The following is a 23,645-nucleotide window of genomic DNA, read 5'->3' on the forward strand; positions in this document are numbered from 1 at the left end:
AGTACATCAATTCTGAAAAGCCATATTCCTTCCCATGCCCGGACCCCGTTTACTTGAAATAAACCCTGTCATTCCTTTGCCGTCCAGTAGGCGGCACCCTTTAGCTGCTTTAAAAAAGCTGAACATAGGGATACTGAGTGGGTGTGTTCAATAGCGTGAGAAGGAACAGCGAAAAGTCAAAAGAAAAAAATGACTAAAGTTTTAAAACTCCATGAAACTCAGAAGAAAATGAAAGCAGTGATGGACAAATCAATTAATTCAGTTTCACGAACCATTGCTAAAAGGCAGCAACGTTTTAGCGGTTTCCTGAGCTACCCGTATTTCTTAGCTCCAAATTCATGTTGGTTTCATTTGTTGCACGGAATTATTTTTAGTTTAAGGTGTGTCCTTTTCACTTCCACATTTCCCGAATTCGTAAGTCTGTGCCTGCGGCACTGCGTAGACGCGGGGAGTTCGGTATCAGCTTACACATTGCCTTCAGTAAAATCCGCCAGAGGTCCACCCATTTTTGCCTTTTCCTCTTCCTTGCCCCGTCCCTGGGAGAAATCCTCCCTTCACTGGGAGAGAACTTCTCTCCCGGGGCGGTGCGACCCGGAGCTCCAGCGCCCGAGTCTCCACTTCGTTTGCTGAAACTTGCTTCCTGCCAGCTAAGAGCCATGCTGCGAGTGGTTGTGGAATCCGCCAGCAATATCCCTAAAACGAAATTTGGCAAGCCGGATCCTATTGTTTCTGTTATTTTTAAGGGTAAGAAAAAGTTTTCTTCTTTTTCTGAAGTCCTGTTTTGGATTGTTAGTTTCTTGGGTCACCTTCTTGAAAAGTGCATTTAGACGGCTGATGAAGCCAGTCTCTCCAGCAGCGTTTGTTACCTGCGCAGGACAGGGGAGAGGACCTATTTCTGGGGAAAGCATTTAATTTTCTCCAGGGCTTAAGACTCATGGAATGACCTGATGTTTTAGCTCTAAGAGTGTGATTTCTGTAAGCTCTTGGTGGAAAATGTATTTGCCAGTCCCTAAATTTCAGGTATCAACAAAGGTCTGTATTGGTTCAAAGTAAGTTTCAGTAGTCTTAGATGCATTTTAATTTTATCTGCCTGTGAGAAACGGGTAAAGGAGGAAGAAGAACAATTAAATTGTTGGAGGCACCATTACTCCTTAAATCAGCCTGACACTGCTTTGATTGTCAATGGGCTTCTGGGCGGTGGGGTGAAGTTCATAGTTTTACTGAGTTTTCCTGCCCTTTTGTGTCTTTGTAATTGTTTTTGTATCTAGGCAGTTGGGGTGTTTTTTTGTACATTCTGTAGCTTTTAAATTGCTCATTGAGGAAGAACTCTGGACTGCTAGTTTGCAGTTTGGGGATCTAGTTCTATCTTGCTTGCTGAATGACCTTGGGCAAGTTACTTCATTTCTCTGGGATCTCAATTTTCTTTTCTGCAAAACAGGCAAGAAGGGTTTATTTAGACAAGATCATCTCTAAAAGCCACATGGTTGGCTGAGTACAGTGGCTCACCAACCCTGAGCCAACTTTGGGAGGCCAAGACAGGAGGATTGCTTGAGCCCAGGAGTTTGAGGCTACAGTGAGCTGTGATCATGCCATTGCACTCCAGCCTGGGTGTAAAAATAAATAAAAATAAAAGGCTTGACCAGGCACTGTGGCTCATGCCTGTAATCCCAGCACTTTGGGAGGCCAAGGTGGGTGGATCATGAGGTCAAGAAATCGAGACCATCCTGGCCAACATGGTGAAACCCCGTCTCTACTAAAATACAAAAATTAGCTGGGCATGGTGGCGTACACCTGTAGTCCCAGCTACTCAGGAAGCTGAGGCAGGAGGATCACTTGAACCTAGGAGGCAGAGGCTGCAGTGAACCGAGATCATGCCACTGCACTCCAGCCTGGCAACAGAGTGAGACTTGTCTCAAAAAATAATAATAATAATAAAATAAAATTTAAAAAAAGGCTCATGGTAATTTCAAAAGGCTATTTTCATATGACACTTGCTTGCCATTGCAGGGGAGGGGACAGGAATGCTGTCATGGCACAATTCGATGTAAGTGACTTAGTTTTGGCTAAAGTAGGGTTTCTAACTCTCAGTGTGGAGGCTTTATCTGTTTTGTTTGTCATTGGTAAGATTGCCAGCTCACTTCTTGGCAAGAGGGATGGGAGAGAGAGGGAAAGGCAGAGAGAGTGGGAGCATGGATAGACACGTGTTTCCTGACCATGCCTTGCTACATTTCTCGTTTCTTCCAGGAGCCTGACTGCTACTCCTGGTCAGTTCCTGAGGCATCTATACCTTTTGCCTTTCTTTTTCCCATTTTCCCCCTTTATTTCTCTTCTTAAACCTCTCCCTCTGAGGATGAGCAAGAAAATGAAAGAAATGAAACTCAAAGCTGGCTGGCTGGGTGTGGGGACTCACGACTGTAATCCCAGAACTTTGGGAGGCTGAGGTGGGTGGATCATATGAGGGCAGGAGTTTGAGACCAGCCTGGCCAACATAACAAAAACCCATCTCTACTAAAAAATACAAAAATTAGCAGGGCATGGTGGCCTATAATCCTGCTACTTGGGAGGCTGAGGCAGGAGGATTGCTTGAACCCAGGAGGAGGAGGTTGCAGTGAGCCGAGATTGTGCCACTGCACTCCAGCCTGGGCGACAGAGCAAGACTCCGTCTCAAAAAAAAAAAAAAAAAAAAGAAAGAAAGCTGGCAAATTGTTGGTTGGTTGAAAAAAAATCTGAAGAGCAAAAATTGGATTTAAAAAACTTTTAAAAAATTTTTAGAATAAGACTGGGTCTTGCTATATTGCTCAGGCTGGTTATAATTCCCTTGCTCACACTTTCTTCCCACCTCAGCTTCCCAAAGGGTTGGGATTACAGGCGTAAACTACCACGCCCAGCTTAAAATTGGGCTCTTAAAGGACAAAGAGGTTTGAAAATCTGGCTACTTAATATCATGGACTCATGTTATGTCAGAGTTTATTTACATGTGTTAGGTTTTATTAATTTTTTGTTTTCTTGAAGCAGTTACATAATAGTGACATAATATGAAGATTTTACATCCTTCATCATTGACATATAAAGACATTAAAATATATTGGGATCAGTCCGATCATGTAATTATTTAAGTCTTACAGATTATAGAGGAATTGGAGTTAACACTATATTGAAATCTGACTTGTTATTTGTCTGGAGTTTGTATGCACTGATGGAACATTTTAAATGATGAAAAATATATCTAAGTCAATGAATGCAAACAATCAATTGAAAGTGGAAACCGGCCGGGCGCGGTGGCTCAAGCCTGTAATCCCAGCACTTTGGGAGGCCGAGACGGGCGGATCACGAGGTCAGGAGATCGAGACCATCCTGGCTAACACAGTGAAACCCCGTCTCTACTAAAAAAATACAAAAACTAGCCGGGCGAGGTGGCGGGCGCCTGTAGTCCCAGCTACTCAGGAGGCTGAGGCAGGAGAATGGCGTGAACCCGGGAGGCGGAGCTTGCAGTGAGCTGAGATCCGGCCACTGCACTCCAGCCTGGGCGACAGAGCGAGACTCCGTCTCAAAAAAAAAAAAAAAAAAAGAAAAAAAAAAAGAAAGTGGAAACCTTCAGTGAGGTTGGCAAATATAGTCTATCCAACCAATTACACATTTAACTTTAGTCTCTTTTCTGGCCTCCTTTGTTCATGCAAATCAAGTGGTAAAGTCATTCATTCATTTAACTAACAAGCAACCTGACAGAGGAAAGGACACTCAACTCAAAGAGTAGGAACATCTGCATTCTAGCTGACATTAACTCAATATCTGATTTAACTCCCTGGGTCTCCAGTTTCTCAGCTGTGGCATGATGGGAACTGGTCTGTAGATGTCTTCTGTCTTTTCGATTCTATAATTTTCTAGTTCCAGGTGTTGAGTTATCTGCTCTCAGCAAGATGTGAAATGCATTGCCTTAGGTGCTGGAGGGGATATAGTAATGAACACGGCTCTCTTCCTGCTTTCAGTCTATGTCAGTGGTTTAAAATCCTGGTGATGGCAAACCCTTTACAGGCGTGTTCCCAATTTTGAGGACTGCGTAAAATTAAGTAACATTAAGTTCTGACTGAACTGAGGATACTTATAGCACAATATTGTCCTTCAGAGGGAACATGGGACAAAGGCAGACACACTTCATAGTGTGTTGTAGGGTAGGGTATGGTAAAATGGAAAAAGCCCTACCATGCCTGTAATCCCAGCTACTTGGGAGGCTGAGGCAGGAGAATCCCTTGAGCCTGGGAGGCAGAGGTTCCACTGAGCAGAGATTGTACCACTGCACTCCAGCCTGGGAGACAGAATGAGACTTCATCTCAAAAAAAAAAAAAAAAAAGAAAAAGAAAGAAAGAAAAAAGGAAAAAGCCATACCAGAAGATCAAGGCAGCATCAAAGAAAGTCCCTGTGTTAACGGAAATATGTACACATTTTGCCACTTGGATAAATAAGCGAAGTCAGGGCAGTAAGCAGCTCTTCTCAAACTATAAAACCAGGGGAAATGATTGTGAATGGTGATGCTCGCATAGACACTGTGAGGCCCTATTAGGCTATAGCTACGCTTATTAGGCTATAGCTACGCTGCACTTGGGATTGTGCTGTACTGACAACCAACTGGTTTACAGCTGACCTCAGTCTTTCATGTTAAAACCCTTCCTTCCTTCTTTCCTTCCTTCCTTCCTTCCTTCCTTCCTTCCTTCCTTCCTTCCTTCCTTCCTCCTCCCTCCCTCCCTCCCTCCCTCCCCCCCTCCCTCCCTCTGTCTCTCTCTCTCTCTTCTTTCTTTCTTTCTTTCTTTCTTTCTTTCTTTCTTTCTTTCTTTCTTTCTTTCTTTCTTTCTTTCTTTCTTTCTTTCTTTCTTTCTTTCTTTCTTTTTCTCTCTCTCTCCCTCTCTCTCCCTCTCTCTCTCTCTTTTTTTTCCTGCCATCCAGGAGGGAGGAGTGCAGTGGTGTGATCACAGTCTCGAACTCCTGGCCTCAAGCGATCCTCCTACCTCAGCCTCCTGAGTAGCTGAACTATAGGCACACACCACCATGCCCAGCTAATTTTTAATTTTTTTTGTAGAGACAGGGCCTCTCTCTGTTTCTCAGGCTGGCCTCGAACTCTTGGGCTCAAGCAATCCTCCTGGCTTGGCCTCCCAAAGTACTGCACAGGTATGAGCGCCCAGTTGTGTTCTGTGAGCGACCCTTCTGAGGCTGTCAAATTACTCAGGGCCTGGTAGGAACTAGGAGGATCTACGGGTTGCTGTAGTCCTGGTGCATGGTTGTTGTTGATGTTTAGCAGTGCAGGTGTAGATTATGAAAGACACAATGCTTATGTAATTTTTCACATCCTTGGGGTGCACCAGATTCCATGAGTCAGATCCGAATCGTGAGGCTGCAGTGAGTGCCTGTGAGCCAGGGGTGGCCATTCGGCCCTAAGTTCCATGCAGACAGCCAGGCTGTGAAGCTGAATCTAGCTGAGATTAGTCTACAAGACCTCTGAGACCAATTTCAACTCTGAGACTTGATGATTCCTCCAAACAGAACAGGTTGTTAAAAAACTTTTTAATTTTAAATAATATGATATTTTTAACTTCTAAAATTAAAAATGCATGTAGACATAAAATAAACTAACAATCCAGAAGGGATTAATGCCACTAAAAAGTGCAAATTCTCCCTGCACCTCTTCTACTCTTTCTCTCTCCCACTGTTAGTCCTTCAGGGCCACCATGCTGAACAATTTGATTTGAATCCTTCTGGACCTTTTGCTATAGATATGTAAGTTGTCCCAACTACTACCTGTTAGCAACAGGACTGCAGTGGGTGTCCCTGTGGAGCATGTCTTTGTGAATATGCACATTTCATTTTTATTTTATTTACTTTTTTTTTTTAAGACAGAGTCTCGCTTTGTCACCCAGGCTGGAGTGCAGTGGTGTGGTCTCGGCTCACTGCAACCTCTGCCTCCTGGGTTCAAGCGATTCTCTCGCCACAGCCTCCTGAGTAGCTGGGATTATAGGTGCCCACCACTGCGTCCGGCTAATTTTTGTATTTTCAGTAGAGACAGGGTTTCACCATGTTGGTCAGGCTGGTCTTGAACTCCTGGTCTCATGATCTACCGTCCTTGGCCTCCCAAAGTACTGGGATTATAGGCGTGAGCCACTGTGCCTGGTCATGAATATGCACATTTCAAAAGCACAGCTTCTATCTTTGTGTGTATGTGTTATTTTTCTTTTTCTTTCTTTTTTTTTTTTTTTTTTAGACAGAGTTTTGCTCTTGCTGCCCAGGCTGGAGTACAATGGCATAATCTTGACTCACTGCAACCTCCACCTCCCAGGTTTAAGTGATTCTCCTGCCTCGGTCTCCCGTGTAGCTGGGATTACAGGCATGCACCACTACGCCTGGCTTATTTTTGTGTTTTTTAGTAGAGACAGGGCTTCGCCATGTTGGCCAGGCTGGTCTCGAACTCCTGACCTCAGGTGATCCACCCGCTCCGCCTCCCAAAGTGCTGAGATTACAGGCATGAGCCACTGCATCTGGCCTTTTCTTTTAAAAATGCTTTTGCTGGATCTTGACATTGGCTTCCATTTTCCCTTTGACCCATCCCTTGCTTCTGTGTCCAATCTCTTGAAAAGGTGACTGAGCAGAGGTTTCCTTGTATACTTCTATATTATTGTGTCTTTACAATGTGGCAACATTACATTCACATAAAACATCCATCTCCTTAATAATAACTACATAGTTATTGCTACTATAGCATTTTTCTCGTCCTCTCCTTACGATATCCCCCATTCCATCAGCCAGAATTTTCTCTCCCTTCTGGTCTTGTGTAAATTTTTCCTTATGGAATGTCTACTGCTACTGTCCAGACGGCCACCGGATAATTGTCATATTATTACTTATTTTTTCCAGATTCCTGTTATTTTACTTGAACCTGTTTTTAGAATGTGAGCCTAGATATTTCTAGAATATCCCCCCTCTAATTAGCATATCAAACTTTGTAGTCTTGAGCAAACCACTTAACCTCTCAGAGAGTCCTTTTTTCTTTTGAGAAATGGGGCTGTAATGGCTTATCTGAAAGGGAGTTAATCTCTAGACATCCCAAAGGCTGTGATGTATCCAATAGACACATGTGTATTTTTAGTAAAAACCTGCTTTGCTATTTGAAATTATAAAGTGGGTTTTTTTTTCAGTCGGGGACATTAACACCAAGAATATATCTTTTAAAGCATTTTTTAAATAAGCTCCAAAGCTATGAGAACTTTACTGCCTGGCGACAGAGCGAGACTCTATCTAAAAAAAAAAAAAAAAAAAAAAAAGAATGAGGAAGTGAGGAAGTGATGTGAGAAAGAAAGACCTCATGGATATTATTCCCTGTGGTCTGTCCAGGCACTTGGTACGTTGCCCACACAGAGCCTTGGTTCACCCAGTAAGAACCATAGGACTTATCAAGAAGATCCCTATCAGCTCAAACTGATAATCACACTACTCTGGTATTCCCATAAAACCACTGTATTGTATTGACAAAACAATCAGGAAGGCAAAAGTGTTTAACCTACTGTGTCATTCCCATCCCTTCCTGGAGAACAAGGCTTAGACTCACTGCCTAAGGAAAGTGGCCCCACCCTATGGAAGCATGGGAACTCTCAAAGGTACACCGCAGGGTCTTAGTCATCTATAAAGCTACAATTGCCCTTAAAAAAGTAATTAATGTGCCTTGTTTTTCTTCCCTCCTTCACAACACATCTCACCTGCGTGCCCTCAGCTTAGGGGTGCTGGTATTTGTCTGGCACGGGTTTTCCTTTCTAACCACACGTGTGTTTCTCCTTTCCCCTAGGATTTGGCCCTGCCAAGAAGGCATGGGATTGTTATAACTTCTGCAACACCCAGTACATCACTGATGTTGAATATACGTTTTAAATATTGAGCATGTAAGAAAAGAACTGGCAGGAGATTTGAGACACCTTGGTGTGATAAAGTCCTTGATGCTTAGTCCTGAAAGAGACCCTGGGAAGTCAGCCAGTTGCCCTTCTTTCCAGCTGAATTACATTTAATATTCCCTCAGGTGTTTGTGAATGAGGCTTAGCAAAGAACCCTGTCAAATATTTATGAACTTGGAGTATAACCAGTTCCTAGCACCTGGTCTCTGGGGGCAAATCGGTGTCTTAGACATTTTGCATTCTTGTTCCTGGCAAGGAAAATGTGAAGCTGCCAGTTTTTATGTTGAACCTTCATACATGAAACATACTATATAGAATGCCATGATATGGCAGTGGTCACCTGACTCACTGTCTAATTTCTATTGAACAGCTGTTCTATTGCACAGGGGTGTGCTCTGAGCAGGTCTGAGTACAGTTCTCTCTCAGAAAAAGTTATGGGACATTTGATACCTTAAGCCTTATCAATTAACTTCTTACTGGGCATGAGGGTGCAAAGGCCCTGAGCTCTGGGGCCAGGGATGCCTAAATGAGAATTCCAGTTGCAGTCCCTAGTTGTTCATGAGCAGATAAAATTTTCAACTTTAAGCCTGGGCATGGTGGCTCACGCCTGTAATCCCAGCACTTTGGGAAGCCGAGGTGGGTGGATCACCTGAGGTCAGGAGTTCGAGACCAGCCTGGCCAACATGGTGAATCCCTGTCTCTACTCAAAATACAAAAAAATTAGCCAGGCATGGTGACGGGCAGCTGTAGTCCCAGCTACTCAGGAGGCTGAGGCAGGAGAATTGCTTGAACTCAGGAGGTGAAGGTTGCAGTGAGCTGAGATGGTGCCATTACACTCCAGCCTGGGCAACAAGAGTGAAACTTCATCTCAAAAAAAAAAAAAAAAAAAAAAAAAAAAAAAAAAAAAAAAGAAACAAATAAAAAAACCCCCAAAAAAACAACAGCAAAAAAGCACATCAGTTTCAGTGTTAATAATACCTCCTGCCTTGCAGGGCTCTTTGAGGATTAAATTAATGTACATGTGACATTGCACATGGCAATCTATAAATCTCCTTACCTATTTGATAGTAGTTTCATGGAGCACTACAGTGCACCAGAGAGTATTTCTGGAACTAAGGCTAGAAAAATATATATAAGGTGGCTTGGACTTTTAGGCCTAGGTGACCGTCTAGTTAGCCCACAAGAATGAGATGCAAACCAGAATAGACATGAAAAGTTACAATCTGAGTAGATGAAAGAGTGAAAAACCTTGTGGAGAAACTGTCATTTGGCTTGGTTTTAAATGATGAGTGGAAATTTGACAGAAATAATGGAAAAAACACATTCCAGGCTTTGGAACAGCACAGAAGGACCAGGGAGCCATGGGGAGGAGTAATGTGGTATGAATAGGGTTTGAACTTTACTCATCAACCAGTCGGGAGCCTTGTTAGGCAGCAATGTGAACAGCAGACTCATACTAGTCAGGGAGACTAGTAAGAAGGCTTATTAGTTGAGTCAAATGCTTCTCAGGACAGGTGGAGCTCATCCCAGGGCTGGAATCAGAAGGAAGGCACTAATAAGGAAAGACACTGAGGAAGCAGCCTGATTAAATTAAATTAATAAGGAAGCCACACTGGACAGGCGAATTCAGCCATCCTTCCTCGCATTCTACTGTGAAATGGAACATCAGACTGCCTTGCTTCCAGCTGGAGTGTGCGCCCTGTGGGCAAGTGCAGGGCTGGTTGGGTAGCTCTGCAAGAAGCCAGCATGAGGGCAGTAGCCACCTAAGGCAGCAGGCAGAGAGGCCACCAGGAGATCGAAGGAAAACAGAAATACAAAGTGATTTTTGAAGACAAATTGTGGTGTCTTCCCAAAGATCAAATTGGGGAGCATTTCCTCAACCAAGCTGAGCTGTGGTTCATTTGCATAAGGTCCTTCTCTCCCTAGCCTGTTGTACTATCTGAAAGGATAGGGAGTCACAGTTCAGAATTGCTTCATTGCAAGGAGCAGATACCCACTTCACCGTACTCAAGGAAACCTTGGTTTTTCTACAGCTAGAGAGAAATCTGGAGTCCAGATCACAGACCTCACAGGAACCAGAATCATGTCAGCTCACTTCTCCCCACCTCCCAGGGACTGTGCAGCCTCCTGCCTCTGTTTCTCCCTGCACATGGCAGCCATTACTTTTCTGCATATTGGCTATAATTGTTGACTCTCTGCAAATTGGCTATCCTTAGTGAGGCCTCGTGCATGGGCTTTGGGTTGCCACAAGGTGACTGGGTCCTGACTCTACATCCAACTACAGTGGCAGCATCTCATGCATGAGATAGCTCAGAGAAAAACACCCATTGGCTTGGTTTTGGTCAGATATTCAGCCCTGCTCCAATAAACTGTGGTCAAGGGGCATGGAAACTCAAGACAAAGTGGGTAGACCAGATGTGTCTACTCACAGGGCAGCCTTCTGGGGCCCTAGAATATGAACTCTCCACCCCATCTCCTTCCAGGGATTAGATCTGTTCTTTTCCATCTTTTATCTGTTGGTTGACATAACCTCTCACTTAAAGAACCCCCTTCTTTCTGCAATTAACACAATACCTGGAAAGGGATGTCCTTTGGATTAGAAAAATTAATTTTCACTCCTGATTTTATTGCTAGGAGCTGGGTGTCTTTGGGCAACTTTATTTCTGAGCCTTCATTTCCTCATCTACAGAGTGTGGAGAATAATCTGTACCTCTCAGGGAGCTTGTCGGGAGCAATTGTGATAAAATATCTAAAGAACTTGTCATAGTGCTGACACGGAATGTTGTATGACAAGTGCTCGTGTCTTCTGGCTTTTATGCCCCACTTCTTCCCCCATTGCTGCAGGGACATACAGAGTCCTGGGGGACATTTCCAAGGGGTGGCCCAGGCTTAGCTGTTCAGAATAAACAGGATGCTGGTCAGCTGTGGCTGCACAAACAGCCTAAAGGTATTGCCCAAGTAGGTTATTTGTTTTTAATAGTGGTAAAACACATATAACGTAAGATTTACCATCTTAACTATTTTAAATGTACAGGTTTTTTTTGTTGTTTGTTTTAGTTTTAGTTTTTTTTTTTTTTTTTTGAGACGGAGTGTCGCTGTCACCCAAGCTGGAGTGCAGTGGCACCATCTCGGGTTCAAGTGATTCCTCTGCCTCAGCCTCCCAAGTAGCTGGGATTACAGGCATGCACCACCATGCCCGGCTAATTTTTGTATTTTTAGTAGAGGAGGGGTTTCGCCATGTTGGCCAGGCTAGTCTTGAACTCCTGACCTCAAGTGATCTGCCCACCTCAGCCTCCCAAAATGCTGGGATTTTATTTCTAATTTCCTGAGGAAATGGCCTACTGTTCTCCATAGAGCCTGCACCATTTTACATTCCCACCAGCACTGCACAAGTGTTCCAATTCTCCACAGCCTTGACAACACTTCTTCTTTTTTTCTTCTTTATTTCTTTTTTTTTTTTTTTTTTTGAGACGGAGTCTCGCTCTGTCGCCCGGGGCTGGAGTGCAGTGTCACTGCAAGCTCCGCCTCCCGGGTTCACGCCATTCTCCTGCCTCAGCCTCCTGAGTAGCTGGGACTACAGGCGCCTGCCACCTCGCCCGGCTAGTTTTTTGTATTTTTTAGTAGAGACGGGGTTTCACCGTGTTAGCCAGGATGGCCTCGATCTCCTGACCTCGTGATCCGCCCGTCTCAGCCTCCCAAAGTGCTGGGATTACAGGCTTGAGCCACCGTGCCCGGCTTCTTCTTTATTTCATAGTAGCATCTTAATGGGTATGAGCATAGTAGGTTCTCAGCAACTCTCTGGCTTGGATTTTCAGCTCACACTTGCTGCATTAGCTCAGAGTGAGAATTGCTGCAGTGCAGGCCTTGTCCTCAGTGATCAGCAGGAAGGCAGCTCTCCTGTGATGGAAAGCCTGCCTGGCAAGAGCCCAGCAGCAGCCTGAAAGAGCCTGGTGGCCTCTTGGCCAGTGGAGCCCAGCTCTGAGGTCCGTGTGGCCAGAGTTGTGCTGGGAACCATAGTAGACCAAAAGACATGTGAGAAATAGCGATCTCAACTCACTGCAACCTCCACCTCCCAGGTTCAAGCGATTCTCCTGCCTTAGCCTCCTGAGTAGCTAGGATTACAGGAGCATGCCACCATACCCAGCTAATTTTTGTATTTTTAGTAGAGAAGGGGTTTTGCCATGTTGGCCAGGCTGGTCTTGATCTCCTGACCTCAGGTTATCTGCCCACCTCAGCCTCCCAAAGTGCTGAGATTACAAGCATGAGGCACCGCACCCGGCCCTCATTTCATTTTTAGGAAGTAGGTATTATTGCCATCTTCATTTTCCCTATGAGGGAGCTGAGGCAGAGACAGATCAGGATTTAACTGGATTCCAGATGATCCATGCGTCTTCACTGAGCTCAGCATGGATGAAGAGGTTTCTTCACAACCTCTGACTACACAACCAACTCAGAAAAACAGTTCCTCTCCCTCTGAACGGATTGAGTTGTTTAGTGGTTGGGGTTATTAGGATCCAGTCTGAAAAAGGAAGAAAGTGTACCAAGAACAAAAGAACATAAAAAAAAAAAAGAAAAAGAAAAACAAAACCCATCCCTCCTCGGGTGAGTTTGCAACAGAGCAATGAAAGCCTTTATGATATGCTGTGACTCAGAAGCTCAGAGGTGACATAGCTTAGCAGCGAATCAGTTCCGCTGATAGTCAAGTTTGAGCCATTTTATTAGTGGAGACTAGAACCGTAACTTCTTGTAATGTAAAGTATTAAAAATCTAATATTTGACTGGCAGGGTGAGGTCCACTTCATTTCACCTCCATTTGTTGGTTTATGACCTTCATCATCTTTTTCATCTGAATAGTGCAGCTTATAAATTGAAAAAAAAAAAATCCTTGCCCTTCTCTCTCTTTCTTTCAATAAACAAAACGTTATGTTTTTGTTTACCCCGCCTAACAGTCTGAATTCATTGCCGGGACACTCCCTGTCTCTGTCCCTCCTATGTTTAGCAGCTCCTTCCTCATTCCAAGCATGAATCCATTCAACAAGTATTGATCCAAGTGTTGATGGAGAGGGTACTCTGCCAGGCAGCGTGCTTAGCTCTGTGTATAGGGTGGGGAACAAAGCAAGTTTAGCCCTGTCCACATGCATCTTATAGTCTAAGCTGTAAATAGGGCCAGCGTTCAGTGAATTAAGAGTGCAGGCTGGGTGTGGTTACTCACACCTGTAATCGCAGCACTTTGGGAGGCTGAGGCGGATCACTTGAGGTCAGGAGTTCGAGACCAGCCTGGTCAACATGTTGAAACTCTGTCTCTACTAAAAATACAAAAATTAGCCAGGCATGGTGGTGGGCACCTGTAGTCCCAGCTACTTGGGAGGCTGAGGCAGGAGAATTGCTTGGACCTGGGAGACGGAGGTTGCAGTGAGCCGAGATTGTGCCACTGCACTCCAGCCGGGAGGACAGAGCGACTCTGTCTCAAAAAAAGAAAAAAAAAAGAAAGAGTGCAGTGTGTTTAAACTTCTGGAAAGGAGACATTATCATTATTGGCAATTATATTGATGGTGATGGTTTACTAGCTGTTAAGCACTCTGCTCATGCTTCACATGTACTTAGTTATTCAATTTTAATATACTCCTTTATCTTTTTTTTTTCTTTAAAGACAGAGTCTTTCTCTGTCACCCAGGCTGGAGTATAGTCACGTGATCTCAGCTCACTGCAACCTCCACCTCCCGGGGTCAAGCAATTCTCCTACTTCTGCCTCCCGAGTAGCTGGGATTTCAGGTGCACACCACCATACTCAGCTAATTTTTGTATTTTTAATAGAGTCGTGGTTTCACCATGTTGGCCAGACTGGTCTCGAACTCCTGACCTCAGGCGATCTGCCCGCCTTGGCCTCCCAAAGTGCTGTGATTACAGGCGTCAGTCACCGTGCTTGGCCTACTCCTTTATTTTCTCACCAAAAAAGTAAAAATAAAAATAAGAAAGAAGTCCTCACTTGAGAGCTGGATAAACTGAGTCTCGGGTAGAGTGGGTGAAATGCTTCGCTCAAGGTCTCACAGCAGGGTCCAGGTGGAGCTGGAACACTAACGCCCACTGCCGAGGCTGTACCACCTATGCTTTCCCTTACGCAGCCCTGAGTGCTTGGTCTTGGTCGCATCCAAATTTGGCCCATCCTGTGGTCAGGCACATGAACTGAGCCCACGTGGCTGGCAATCTGGGCTCTACTGCTTACTCTTGGCAGTAACCTCCCTGGACAAAGCCAGCCCTGAGGGCATCTGGTCACACCACGCTGGGGCCTGGGGCATTGGTGCCTTTGAGCTGGACATCTTTGGTCTCAGAGGACTTGTCTAGGGCCCCAAATTCCCTCTTGTTTGCCCTAGGGTGTTGGACACATTATGATGGCTTCCATGTGTGAAAGTGCCTTGCAGGGCACTGACAGTGTAGAAAGCTTTTTCATGGGTGTAACCTTTTTTTTTTTTTTCTTCAGAGATGCAGTCTAGCTCTGTCACGCAGACTGGAGTGCAGTGGTGCGATCCTGGCTCACTGCAACCTCTGCCTCCCAAGCTCAAGCAATTCTCCTGCCTCGGCCTCCCAAGTAGCTGGGACTACAGGAGTGCACCACCATGCCCTGCTAATTTTTTGTATTTTTAATAGAGACGAGGTTTCACCAAGTTGGCCAGGCTGGCCTCGAACTCCTGACCTCAAGCAATCTGCCCGCTTTGGCTTCCCAAATTGCTGTGATTATAGGCGTGAGCCACCACGCTTGGCTCATGGGTGTAATCTTATTTGTTCTCCACAATAACACAAGGTGGTGCTGAGGACCGATATTCATACCCATTGTTCAGACGAAGATATTGAGACTCAGATATCAAGGGAGGCCAAAGCTGTGTAGCCAGAAAGAGGCAGGGAAGGACTAACCTTTACCTTTTTCCACTGCTTCACATATGGCTGGTTTTCTTTGTGCTTGGCGTCTTCTCGTTTTAATTCCACCCTCTGTCCCTGTCCCAGGCCCCACTGACAAACAACAGCCCGCCACCACTCCTGACCCCCAGCTCTCCCTCCGATCCACAGCAAACAACCAGCCCAGCATGCTAAAGCACCCACAGGTGAAAGCCATGCACAGCATAGGAAGGAGGGTCGAGGAAAGTGAATTAAACTGCTGGCAGGGCCAAAAATTCCACTGAAAGAGATGATTAATGGTGAGACACCAGGGTCTAAAGCTGAGGGTAAACTCAACTGGAAATTATTTGCCTGGGAAGGATAGGATCTAATTATCAAAATTTTTGACTCAGCGCTTTGCATTTGTTTTCAAAGTTGTTTGAAGTGACTATTTTGTTTTCTCTTGATACCATCTCTTGGATGGGGGAAGGGCAGAGGACCGGATCCTCCCAAAGCTTGCCTGAAGGAAGCAGTTGATAGTTCTGATCCAACACATGGTAATGTCCCCTGTGTCCTGGGCACTGTATGTCTTCTCATTTGACCCTTGCTGCAATTCTACCAGGTGGGCTTTTGTATCTCCTTTTTAGAGGACACTCGGGCCTTAAGAGGCCCTGTAGGCCCTACCTCCTTAGCTGGGTTTGAAGCGTATTTGCTGAATACCTGAGACTTAATTCATTCTCTAGCAAATTATGTCTCAGAAATACACCAGTCAGAAGCCAGATAGGTTGAGTGGCTCCAGAGCCAGAAGACCTATATTCAAATTCTGGCTCTGTTTCTTACTAGCAGGTAATCCTGGACAAGCTACTTAACTTTCTTGTGCCTTGAATAAGGATTATAATAATAATAGGTAACATTTACAAAGCCCTTAGAAGAGTGCCTGGCACATGGTGAGCCCTATAGATGGTAGCTATTATTCCTGGGCATTAGATACCGATCTTTATTAATGAAGAAGTCTAGATATGAAGAGTTGCAGTAAGTAGACCAAGTTTACACCACTGGAAGGTCTGAAAAAGTGACAGGTCACCTGGCACCCTCTGCCTGCAGTGGCAGTTAAGAGTACAGGTTTGGAAACAAGGCTGACTTGGGCTCAAGCTCAGCTCTGCTACTTACTGGTTCTATGATCTTGGGCAACTGATCTATGATCTATGCCCAAGATCTATGCCTAAGATCTATGATCTTAGGATCAGTTAACAACCCTGATCTTCAGTTTCCTCATCTGTAAAATGAGCGTACTCATATCTTCTGTTTTTGTTGTTGTTGTTTGTTTGTTTGAGACAGGGTCTTGCTCTGTCACCCAGGCTGGAGTGCAGTGGCCTGATCACGGCCCACTGCAGCCTTGATCTCTAGGGCTCAAGCGATCCTTCCACCTCAGCCTCCTAAGTAAGTAATTGGGACCACAGGTGCAAGCCACCATACCAGGCTAATTTTTAAATTTTTTGTAAAGATGGAGTCTCACTATGTTGCCCAGGAAGGTCTCAAACTCCTGGGCTCAAGCCATCTCCCACCTCTGGCCTCCCAAAGTGCTAGGATTACAGATGTGAGCACTGCGCCCAGCCTCCCTTGTAGGGAACAGGCGTGAACGTGTTTAATATGCCCAGCACACAACACAAACACCAAGGCAGTCAAGCCGGGTGCCTGGCCCTCCTGGGCACCCTTCCCAGCAGCCCTGGCAGTGAGCAGAGCTGGGACATGACCACGCCCCAGCATCAGCTTTTAGGAAGCAGATTCTGGCTGAGTCATTCAAACGGACTGGACTTCACTGCAACTCCCTTGGAAAATGTGGGTTTGATTCAAGAGCCTGTACGTCTGAAAGGTCATTTCCAGAGGCCAGTGGGGCACTGGGTGTGGAGAGGGGAGCAGTCACCCCGCCTGCCTTTTTGCTGGGGCATTTCTGTTTATCAGTGATATCAGTGACTATTTCAGAAATGTCCCAAACAGCCTCACTTTGTATCACCATTTCCACTTGCCCAAAGTGCCTTTCTCCTAGAACCTGTTTGGCAGCATCTTCCTGGAACGATAGGGCAGCCAGGGTTGGAAAGCCAAAGTCAGCGACACTCCCAGAGAGAGCTCCACCTGATGGGCCCTGTGTCCCTGTGCTCCCCCAGGTGTCTCTCAAGTCCCGAGGACGGAGGCGTCTCTGCCGGCCTTTCTCAGAACCTTCTCTGCCCCTTGTTGATAGTAGAAATTAGCTGGCTCCTGGTGGCTGCCAGGCTGCCTGCCAGGGAGGAGCAGTCACTGCTCACATACCAGCTGCCCCAGGGAACCTCAGAGGCCTGGAATGGAGCCATGTGGAAGAAATATTCCACCAGGGCGGTCCCAGCCTCACCGGGCACTTCCTCTAGTCACAGAGGCCCTGCCCTCTGGGGCTCCACAGCCTGGGAACACCCTGGGGGGATGCAAGGAGGCGCCCTGGTGCTGTAATAAGAAATCATCTAGCTGGGCGCGGTGGCTCATGCCTGTAATCCCAGCACTTTGGGAGGCCGAGGTGGGTGGATCACCCGAGGTCAGGAGTTCGAGACCAGCCTGGCCAACATGGTGAACCCCCATCTCTACTCAAAATACAAAAAATAGACAGGCATGGTGGTGCATGCCTGTAGTCCCAGCTACTTGGGAGGCTGAGGCAGGAGAACGGCTTGAATCCGAGAGGTGGAGGTTGCAGTGAGCCGAGATTGCACCACTGCATTCCAGCCGTCTCAAAACAAAAAGGAAGGAAGGAAGGGAGGGAGGGAAGGAATCATCTGATAGTTTTCATTTATTTAGTGCTTACTGTGTGCCAGGCCCTGGGCTGGGCACTTTGTATTCATTCCTTCATTTAGTCATTAAAGCAGCCCTAGTAATCATACTTATATGAACTTATGAAGTCCAATTTACTTCAGTCATGGAGAAATTACTACGTAGTAAGCATTGTAGGGGGAATAACAATATTAATAATACATAGTCTCAGCCTTCAAGGCATCACCCTCTGGTCTTAATCCTCCAACTCTGGAAACTAATTGCTCTTTGTCTCTTTTGACCAGTGTTTGAATCCCAGCTCCATCACTTACTAGCTGTGTGACCTCTAATAAGTTGCTTAACCTCTCTGTGTCTTGGTTTCTTCCTCTGTAACTGGGAATGATCATAATAGAACTTATCTGTTAGAGTTGTGAACATTAAGTGAGAGAATCCATGGGAAGTACTGGGAACAGTGACTCCGTTCAGAGCACTTAATAAGTGCTAGTCATGTATGGGTGTGGTTCAGGGGTATGTGAAATGTTAGGCACAATGGCAGATGAATTCATCTGGGGCTTTATATATCTCAAAAGAAAGGAGGCATGACTTAGAGACCTAGAAAAGGTGAAGAAGTACTTCTGAATAGGAGATCAAATGTAGACTCCTGGCTGAACCTAGAGATCTTATTGTTTTATTTTGTCTACTGAAGAGCTGAGTTACTTAGGGAGCTTTTGTAGACAGCACCCTCACTTTTCCTGAGGCCATTTCAGAAAGACATAGCAATCTAACTGTTCAGGACTTGGGGGCACGTCATAAATCTTATGTTCCATAAGTCTGGGGGAAAACTTCGAGATTATCTATCTCACCTGAATGCATCAGTTTATATATGAGGGACTCTGAGCTTGAGGGTTCAGCCTTATATTTTCCCAAGATGACAGCTCAAAGGAAGAGAAGTCATAGATGTGAAAGTCCAGTCAGAAGGGCTGGGCCGACATCTGTACTTTTCCCTGCAGGATTTTTAGGATCAGTGAGATGGTGTGTATTCGGAAGCGTTTCAAATGTGTTACCATCATGTTACTTCCGTGGGCACCTGGTGTTATTGGTTGGACTAGTCAGAATTCTCCAGAGCAGCAGAAGCAATGGGATGTGTGTGCATGTGTTTGTGTAGAGACAGAAAGAGAGATTTTAAGAAACTGGCTTATGCAGTTGTGGGGGCTATCAAGTCTGAAATTTGCAGGGCGGGCCAGTAAGCTGGAAATTCACATAAGAGTTGTTGCAATCTCCAGTCTGAATTCCATAGCTTAGAAACTCAGGCAGGGTTTCTACATTAGAGTCTAGAGGCAGAATTTCTTCTCCAGGAAACCAGTTTTTGCTCTTAAGACCTTCAACTGTTTGGATGAAGCCCATCTAAATTATAGAGGGTAATTTTGCTTTACTTAAAGTCAACTGAGTGTAAATGTTTATCACACCTACAAAATGTCTTGACAACATCTGGACTTATGTTTGACCAAACAACTAGACACCATAGCCTAGCCAACTTGACACATAAAATGAACCATCCCAGCTGACCACTGGCACAGATGTAACAAGCCAGTCTCAGGAGTCCTGATGTCTTTCAGGCCTTTTTTTTTTTTTTTTTTTTTTTTTGAGACAGGGTCTTGCTCTGTCACCCAGGATGAAGTGCAGGGGTGTGGCCACTGCAGCCTCGACCTCCCAAACGCAAGCAATCCTCCCACCTCAGCCTCCTGAGTAGCTGGGGCTATTGGTGCATGCCAGTATGCCTGGTTCATTTTTAAATATTTTGTAGAGATGGGCTGGGCATGGTAGCTCACGCCTGTAATCCCAGCACTGGGAGGCCGAGATGAGTGGATCATCTGAGGTCAGGAGTTCGAGACCAGCCCAACCAAAATGGTGAAACCCCCGTCTCTACTAAAATACAAAATTAGCTGGGCGTGGTAGTGGGTGCCTGTACTCTCAGCTACTCGGCAGGCTGGGGCAGGAGAATCACTTGAATCCAGGAGGTGGAGGTTGCAGTGAGCTGAGATCTCACCACTACACTAGATCCTGGGTGACAGAGTGAGACTCCCTCTCATTAAGAAAAAAAAAAAAAGATATTTTGTAGAGACAAAGTCTCACTATGTTGCCCAGGCTGGTCTTGAACTCCTGGACTCAAGTGATCCTCTGGCCTTGGCCTTCCAAAGTGTTGGGATTACAGGTGTGAGCACCGCACTGGGCCAGGCCTTTTCAGTAAGGGTCTGACACACTGGCTGGTAAGTGAACAGCAAAGGAAATGGTTCTGTGCAGGAGGGCGGGTGGTTTGGCTAAGAGAGCTGTCAGTTCTCCTGGAAACCTTGTTCGGAGGCTGGCATTGGGGTTAATTACTGCAGTGGTGACCTCCGCAGAACTGAGTGAGAGGCAGGCATAACTAATCGGAAAACAGGAAATGTCCCGAAGAATGACTTGAGCCCTTGAGCACACTCAGAGTGTGCCCTGCATTTGAGTCAGTTGTTATGTTCTGGGCTGAAAGTATTTGATTTCTTTCCATAAGAAGAAACAGTCATCTTAATAAAATTAGACGCTGAAGCCAGGTTGGGGGATAGGTAATATGGAGAAAGAAGAGGGAGTTTCCTGTTATTCAATTTGATGTTCAGTGCCTGTAGTTTTAACCTTTTTTGTTTTTTTTTAAAGAGGTAGAATCAAATAATTAACTAATATAAATATGTGACTGGCTGCTGATAAGAAAAATAATTTATCTCCTTTTTTTTTTTTTGCCTTATGTGTTTATGTGTGAGAATAGGTTTTCAATAAAATGTAACATATACGCATTTTGATAAATATCAGAGCTCCTTCTTGGAAGAGATTGAGCTGGATTTCTCCAGAAGGGTAGGAGCCAATGCCAACCACTTAGTTTTTCCTTATTAGCTAGGGAAATGGGAGGTGCAGTGGTTAAATGCATGGGCTCAGGAGTCATACTAGACCTGGTTAGAGGACTTCGTCCTAGCCCTGTGATCTTTGGCAAATTACCTAAGCATTCTGGGGCTCTCTTTGCTTGTCTGCAAACTGAGGATAATAACAGTGCCTACTACCTCATAGGCTTGCCAGGAGGATTCAATGAAATGATGCATGTGAAGGGCTTAGCAGCCCGGGCGCGGTGGCTAACGCCTGTAATCCCAGCACTTTGGGAGGCCGAGGCGGGCAGATCGCCTGAGGTTAGGAGTTCGAGACTAGCCTGGCTAACATGGGGAAACCCAGTCTCTATTACAAATATAAAAATTAGCTGGGCTTGGTGGTACACACCTGTAATCCTAGCTACTCAGGAGGTTGAAGCAGGAGAGAGATTGTAGTGAGCCAAGATCGCGCCGTTGCACTCCAGCCTAGATGACAGAGTGAGACTCTAACTCAAAAAAAAAAAAAAAAAAAGGTGAGGGGCTTAGCAATGCCCCGCCCACAGTGAGCGCCCCCTAGGGGTAGTGCCATTAGCAACAACCTCACACAGTGAGTGCCAGGAGCTGCAGGAAGTTCTGGTTGAATAACTCCACCTGGTCTGTGGTCAACTGGCATCTGCCTGGACTCAGCCACTCCCCTTTGTTTTCAACACACAACTGAATCATGTGTTCAGGAACATGCGCTAGGAGAATTGTTGGGCCACTTGGATTTTCCTCATGGGTTATAAACTTTTTGAAGTCATAAAATCCAGTTTCTAATACCCTCCTCCTGTAGGTACTTATATCAGCCAGATGAAGTTTAGCCTGGCACTGGAGGCTTCACAGTGAGACCATAACCTTCCCACAAAGCCCAGTTGCCCCCCACCCACTTCTACACTCTTTGGTTCCAGCTGGTTGGGTCCTGGAGTGTCCCCACATGTGATGTAACTAGTTCTCCCTCCTCCATGCCTGATCCACCCACCCTATTGCGTCTACTCGAGTGAGCTAGTCTTCTGGCGCCACATTTCCAACCCCTCATTGTCCTTGAATTCTCATCTAGTTCAACCTCTGCTTCTTCTGTGCACACAGCCTGAAGTCACCTTTCTTTCCTCTGAATTTGCCTGTGCATTGATACCCCTCTGAAAGCAACTGAAGTCCTTTCTCTATTAGTCCCCTATAGCCACATTTCCCCTCCCCACTAGATCCCCTGAGGGCAGGAACCACGTCTTGGGTATTTTTGCGTCTCCTATAGTGCTTAGCTTAGTGCCTGGCAAACGCCATTTCACAAACATTTGTTGGGTGGAAGAACGAAGGAGTTGATTAATGCTTGTGGAAGAACTCACTCAGTGAACCATTTCTGTGGTCTGAGCTCTGAGGTCTCTTGGCCTGAGCTGACTAGTCATTATTTCTGTTTATTCCCCCTCTGACAGCCAGGAAGGAACTTCAGGATGAGAATGAGACAGGCAAGAGCATGGTGGAGATTTTTGCTATGTCTTTTCTTTTTTCTTTTCTTTTTTGATGGAGTTTTGCTCTTTTTGCCAAGCTGGAGTGCAATGGCACGATCTGGGCTCACTGCAACTGCCGCCTACCAGGATCAAGCGATTCTCCTGCCTCAGCCACCCGAGTATCTGGGATTACAGGTGCCCGCCACCATGCATGGCTAAATTTTGTGTTTTTTGTAGAGATGGAGTTTCACCAGGTTGGCCAGACTGGTCTCGAACTCCTGACCTCAGGTGATCCTCCTGCCTCAGCCTCCCAAAGTGCTGGGATTACAGTCGGAGCCACTGTGCCTGGCCTGTGGAACTTTTTTTTTTTTTTGGAGATGGGGTCTCGCTCTGTCACCCAGGCTGGAGTGCAGTGGCTCGATCTCGGCTCACTGCAACTTCCGCCTCCTGGGTTCAAGCAATTCTCCTGCCTCAGCCTCCCGAGTGGCTGGAACTACAGGCGTCCACCACCATGCCCGGCTAATGTTTTTTGTATTTTAGTAGAGACAGGGTTTCACCATGTTGCCCAGGCTGGTCTCGAGCTCCTGAGCTCCAGCAATCCAGCCGTCTCGGCCTCCCAAAGTGCTAGGATTACAGGCGTGAGCCACCATGTGCGGCCAGCCTGTGGAACTTTTTAAGACTAAGAACTATCTTACGCTCTTCTGTTTTCTGTTACTGGCACACAGTGGATGCTTAATAAATGTTTGTGAATGAATGAATGAACAAATGAATCTTTTCACACTCCCCAGCTGCTGACTCTGGAACAATACTGTCCCTCCTGAGGGCAGAGAGGATCCGTGGTCCCAGGCTCGGTGTCAAGGTAGCTTGTAGCGAGTCTTCCGTGTACTCTGTTTCCTAGGTCAGGAACCAGGCTTGGGACTCGTTTCACGTTGACAAGTGCTGGTTTTTTCTGTGATCTACCTGGAGCCCTTGTCCCTGCCTTGGCTCCCTGGTTGGAGTCTTGGGGACTTGGAGACTGGAATTTTGCTTCAGTGCCATCTTTCAGTGATACAAATCCTACCCCAAGCCCGGGTGCTCAGTTTCTATTGCATTATTTGCTGCCTTCTCCTTGCTTTCCCTTCTTGCTGGTACTTCTTGGAATCACCTATCTTCTCTCTTGAAGGACTGCCATGGTCTCAGGGTCCAGATCCACTCCTTTGTGACTCAGTTCTCCACCCCCCAAGCCCCGGTTATGGGAGCAGGGGTAGTGGTAAGGTAGAGGGAGATTGGTGGAACTATTTCATGCTTGTTGAATGCAGGGATTCCTAACCTTTTTCAAGGTCACTAACACATTTGAGAATCTGATGAGAACAATGAGCTCTTTCCTCCAAGAAAATTCACAGATGCAATATTTTGTGTATTAGAGCAAATAATCTTGGAGAGTTTCAGGATACCCTGGAAAGTGACCATAAACTTCCTTTTGGATATTTTCCAAGATGCCAAGCCTGTCATACATGTTATATTTATGCATCTTCATTATCCAGCATTTCTGACAGCTTCCAATAAGGCACTGTGGTGTGGTGGCAAACACACACAAACACAAATTTTGGAGCCAGAGGGATGTAGTTCAAAATCTAGCTCTGTTTCCTTATTAGTTGTGTGATCGAAGGCAGGTTAACTGCTCTCCATTTTCTTGGCTGAGAAATGGGAATGACCATGTTTACCTCAAAGAA

At 45.7% G+C, this 23,645-nt stretch overlaps 1 protein-coding gene across 2 annotated transcripts in view; it reads left to right on the forward strand.

The window, feature by feature from the left end:
* Window positions 1–431: 431 nt before the first annotated feature.
* MYOF (myoferlin) overlaps window positions 432–23,645 on the forward strand; it is a 178,190-nt gene continuing 154,976 nt past the window's right edge. For both annotated transcript variants that reach the window (XM_010379839.2, XM_010379846.2), the window contains exon 1: window positions 432–744. In XM_010379839.2, coding sequence (XP_010378141.2) covers window positions 657–744 — 88 coding nt within the window. In that variant the 5' untranslated portion in view covers window positions 432–656. The remainder of the gene's footprint in view (window positions 745–23,645) is intronic.

Source organism: Rhinopithecus roxellana, chromosome 11 (genome assembly GCF_007565055.1).
Source record: "Rhinopithecus roxellana isolate Shanxi Qingling chromosome 11, ASM756505v1, whole genome shotgun sequence".
Lineage (NCBI taxonomy): Eukaryota > Metazoa > Chordata > Mammalia > Primates > Cercopithecidae > Rhinopithecus > Rhinopithecus roxellana.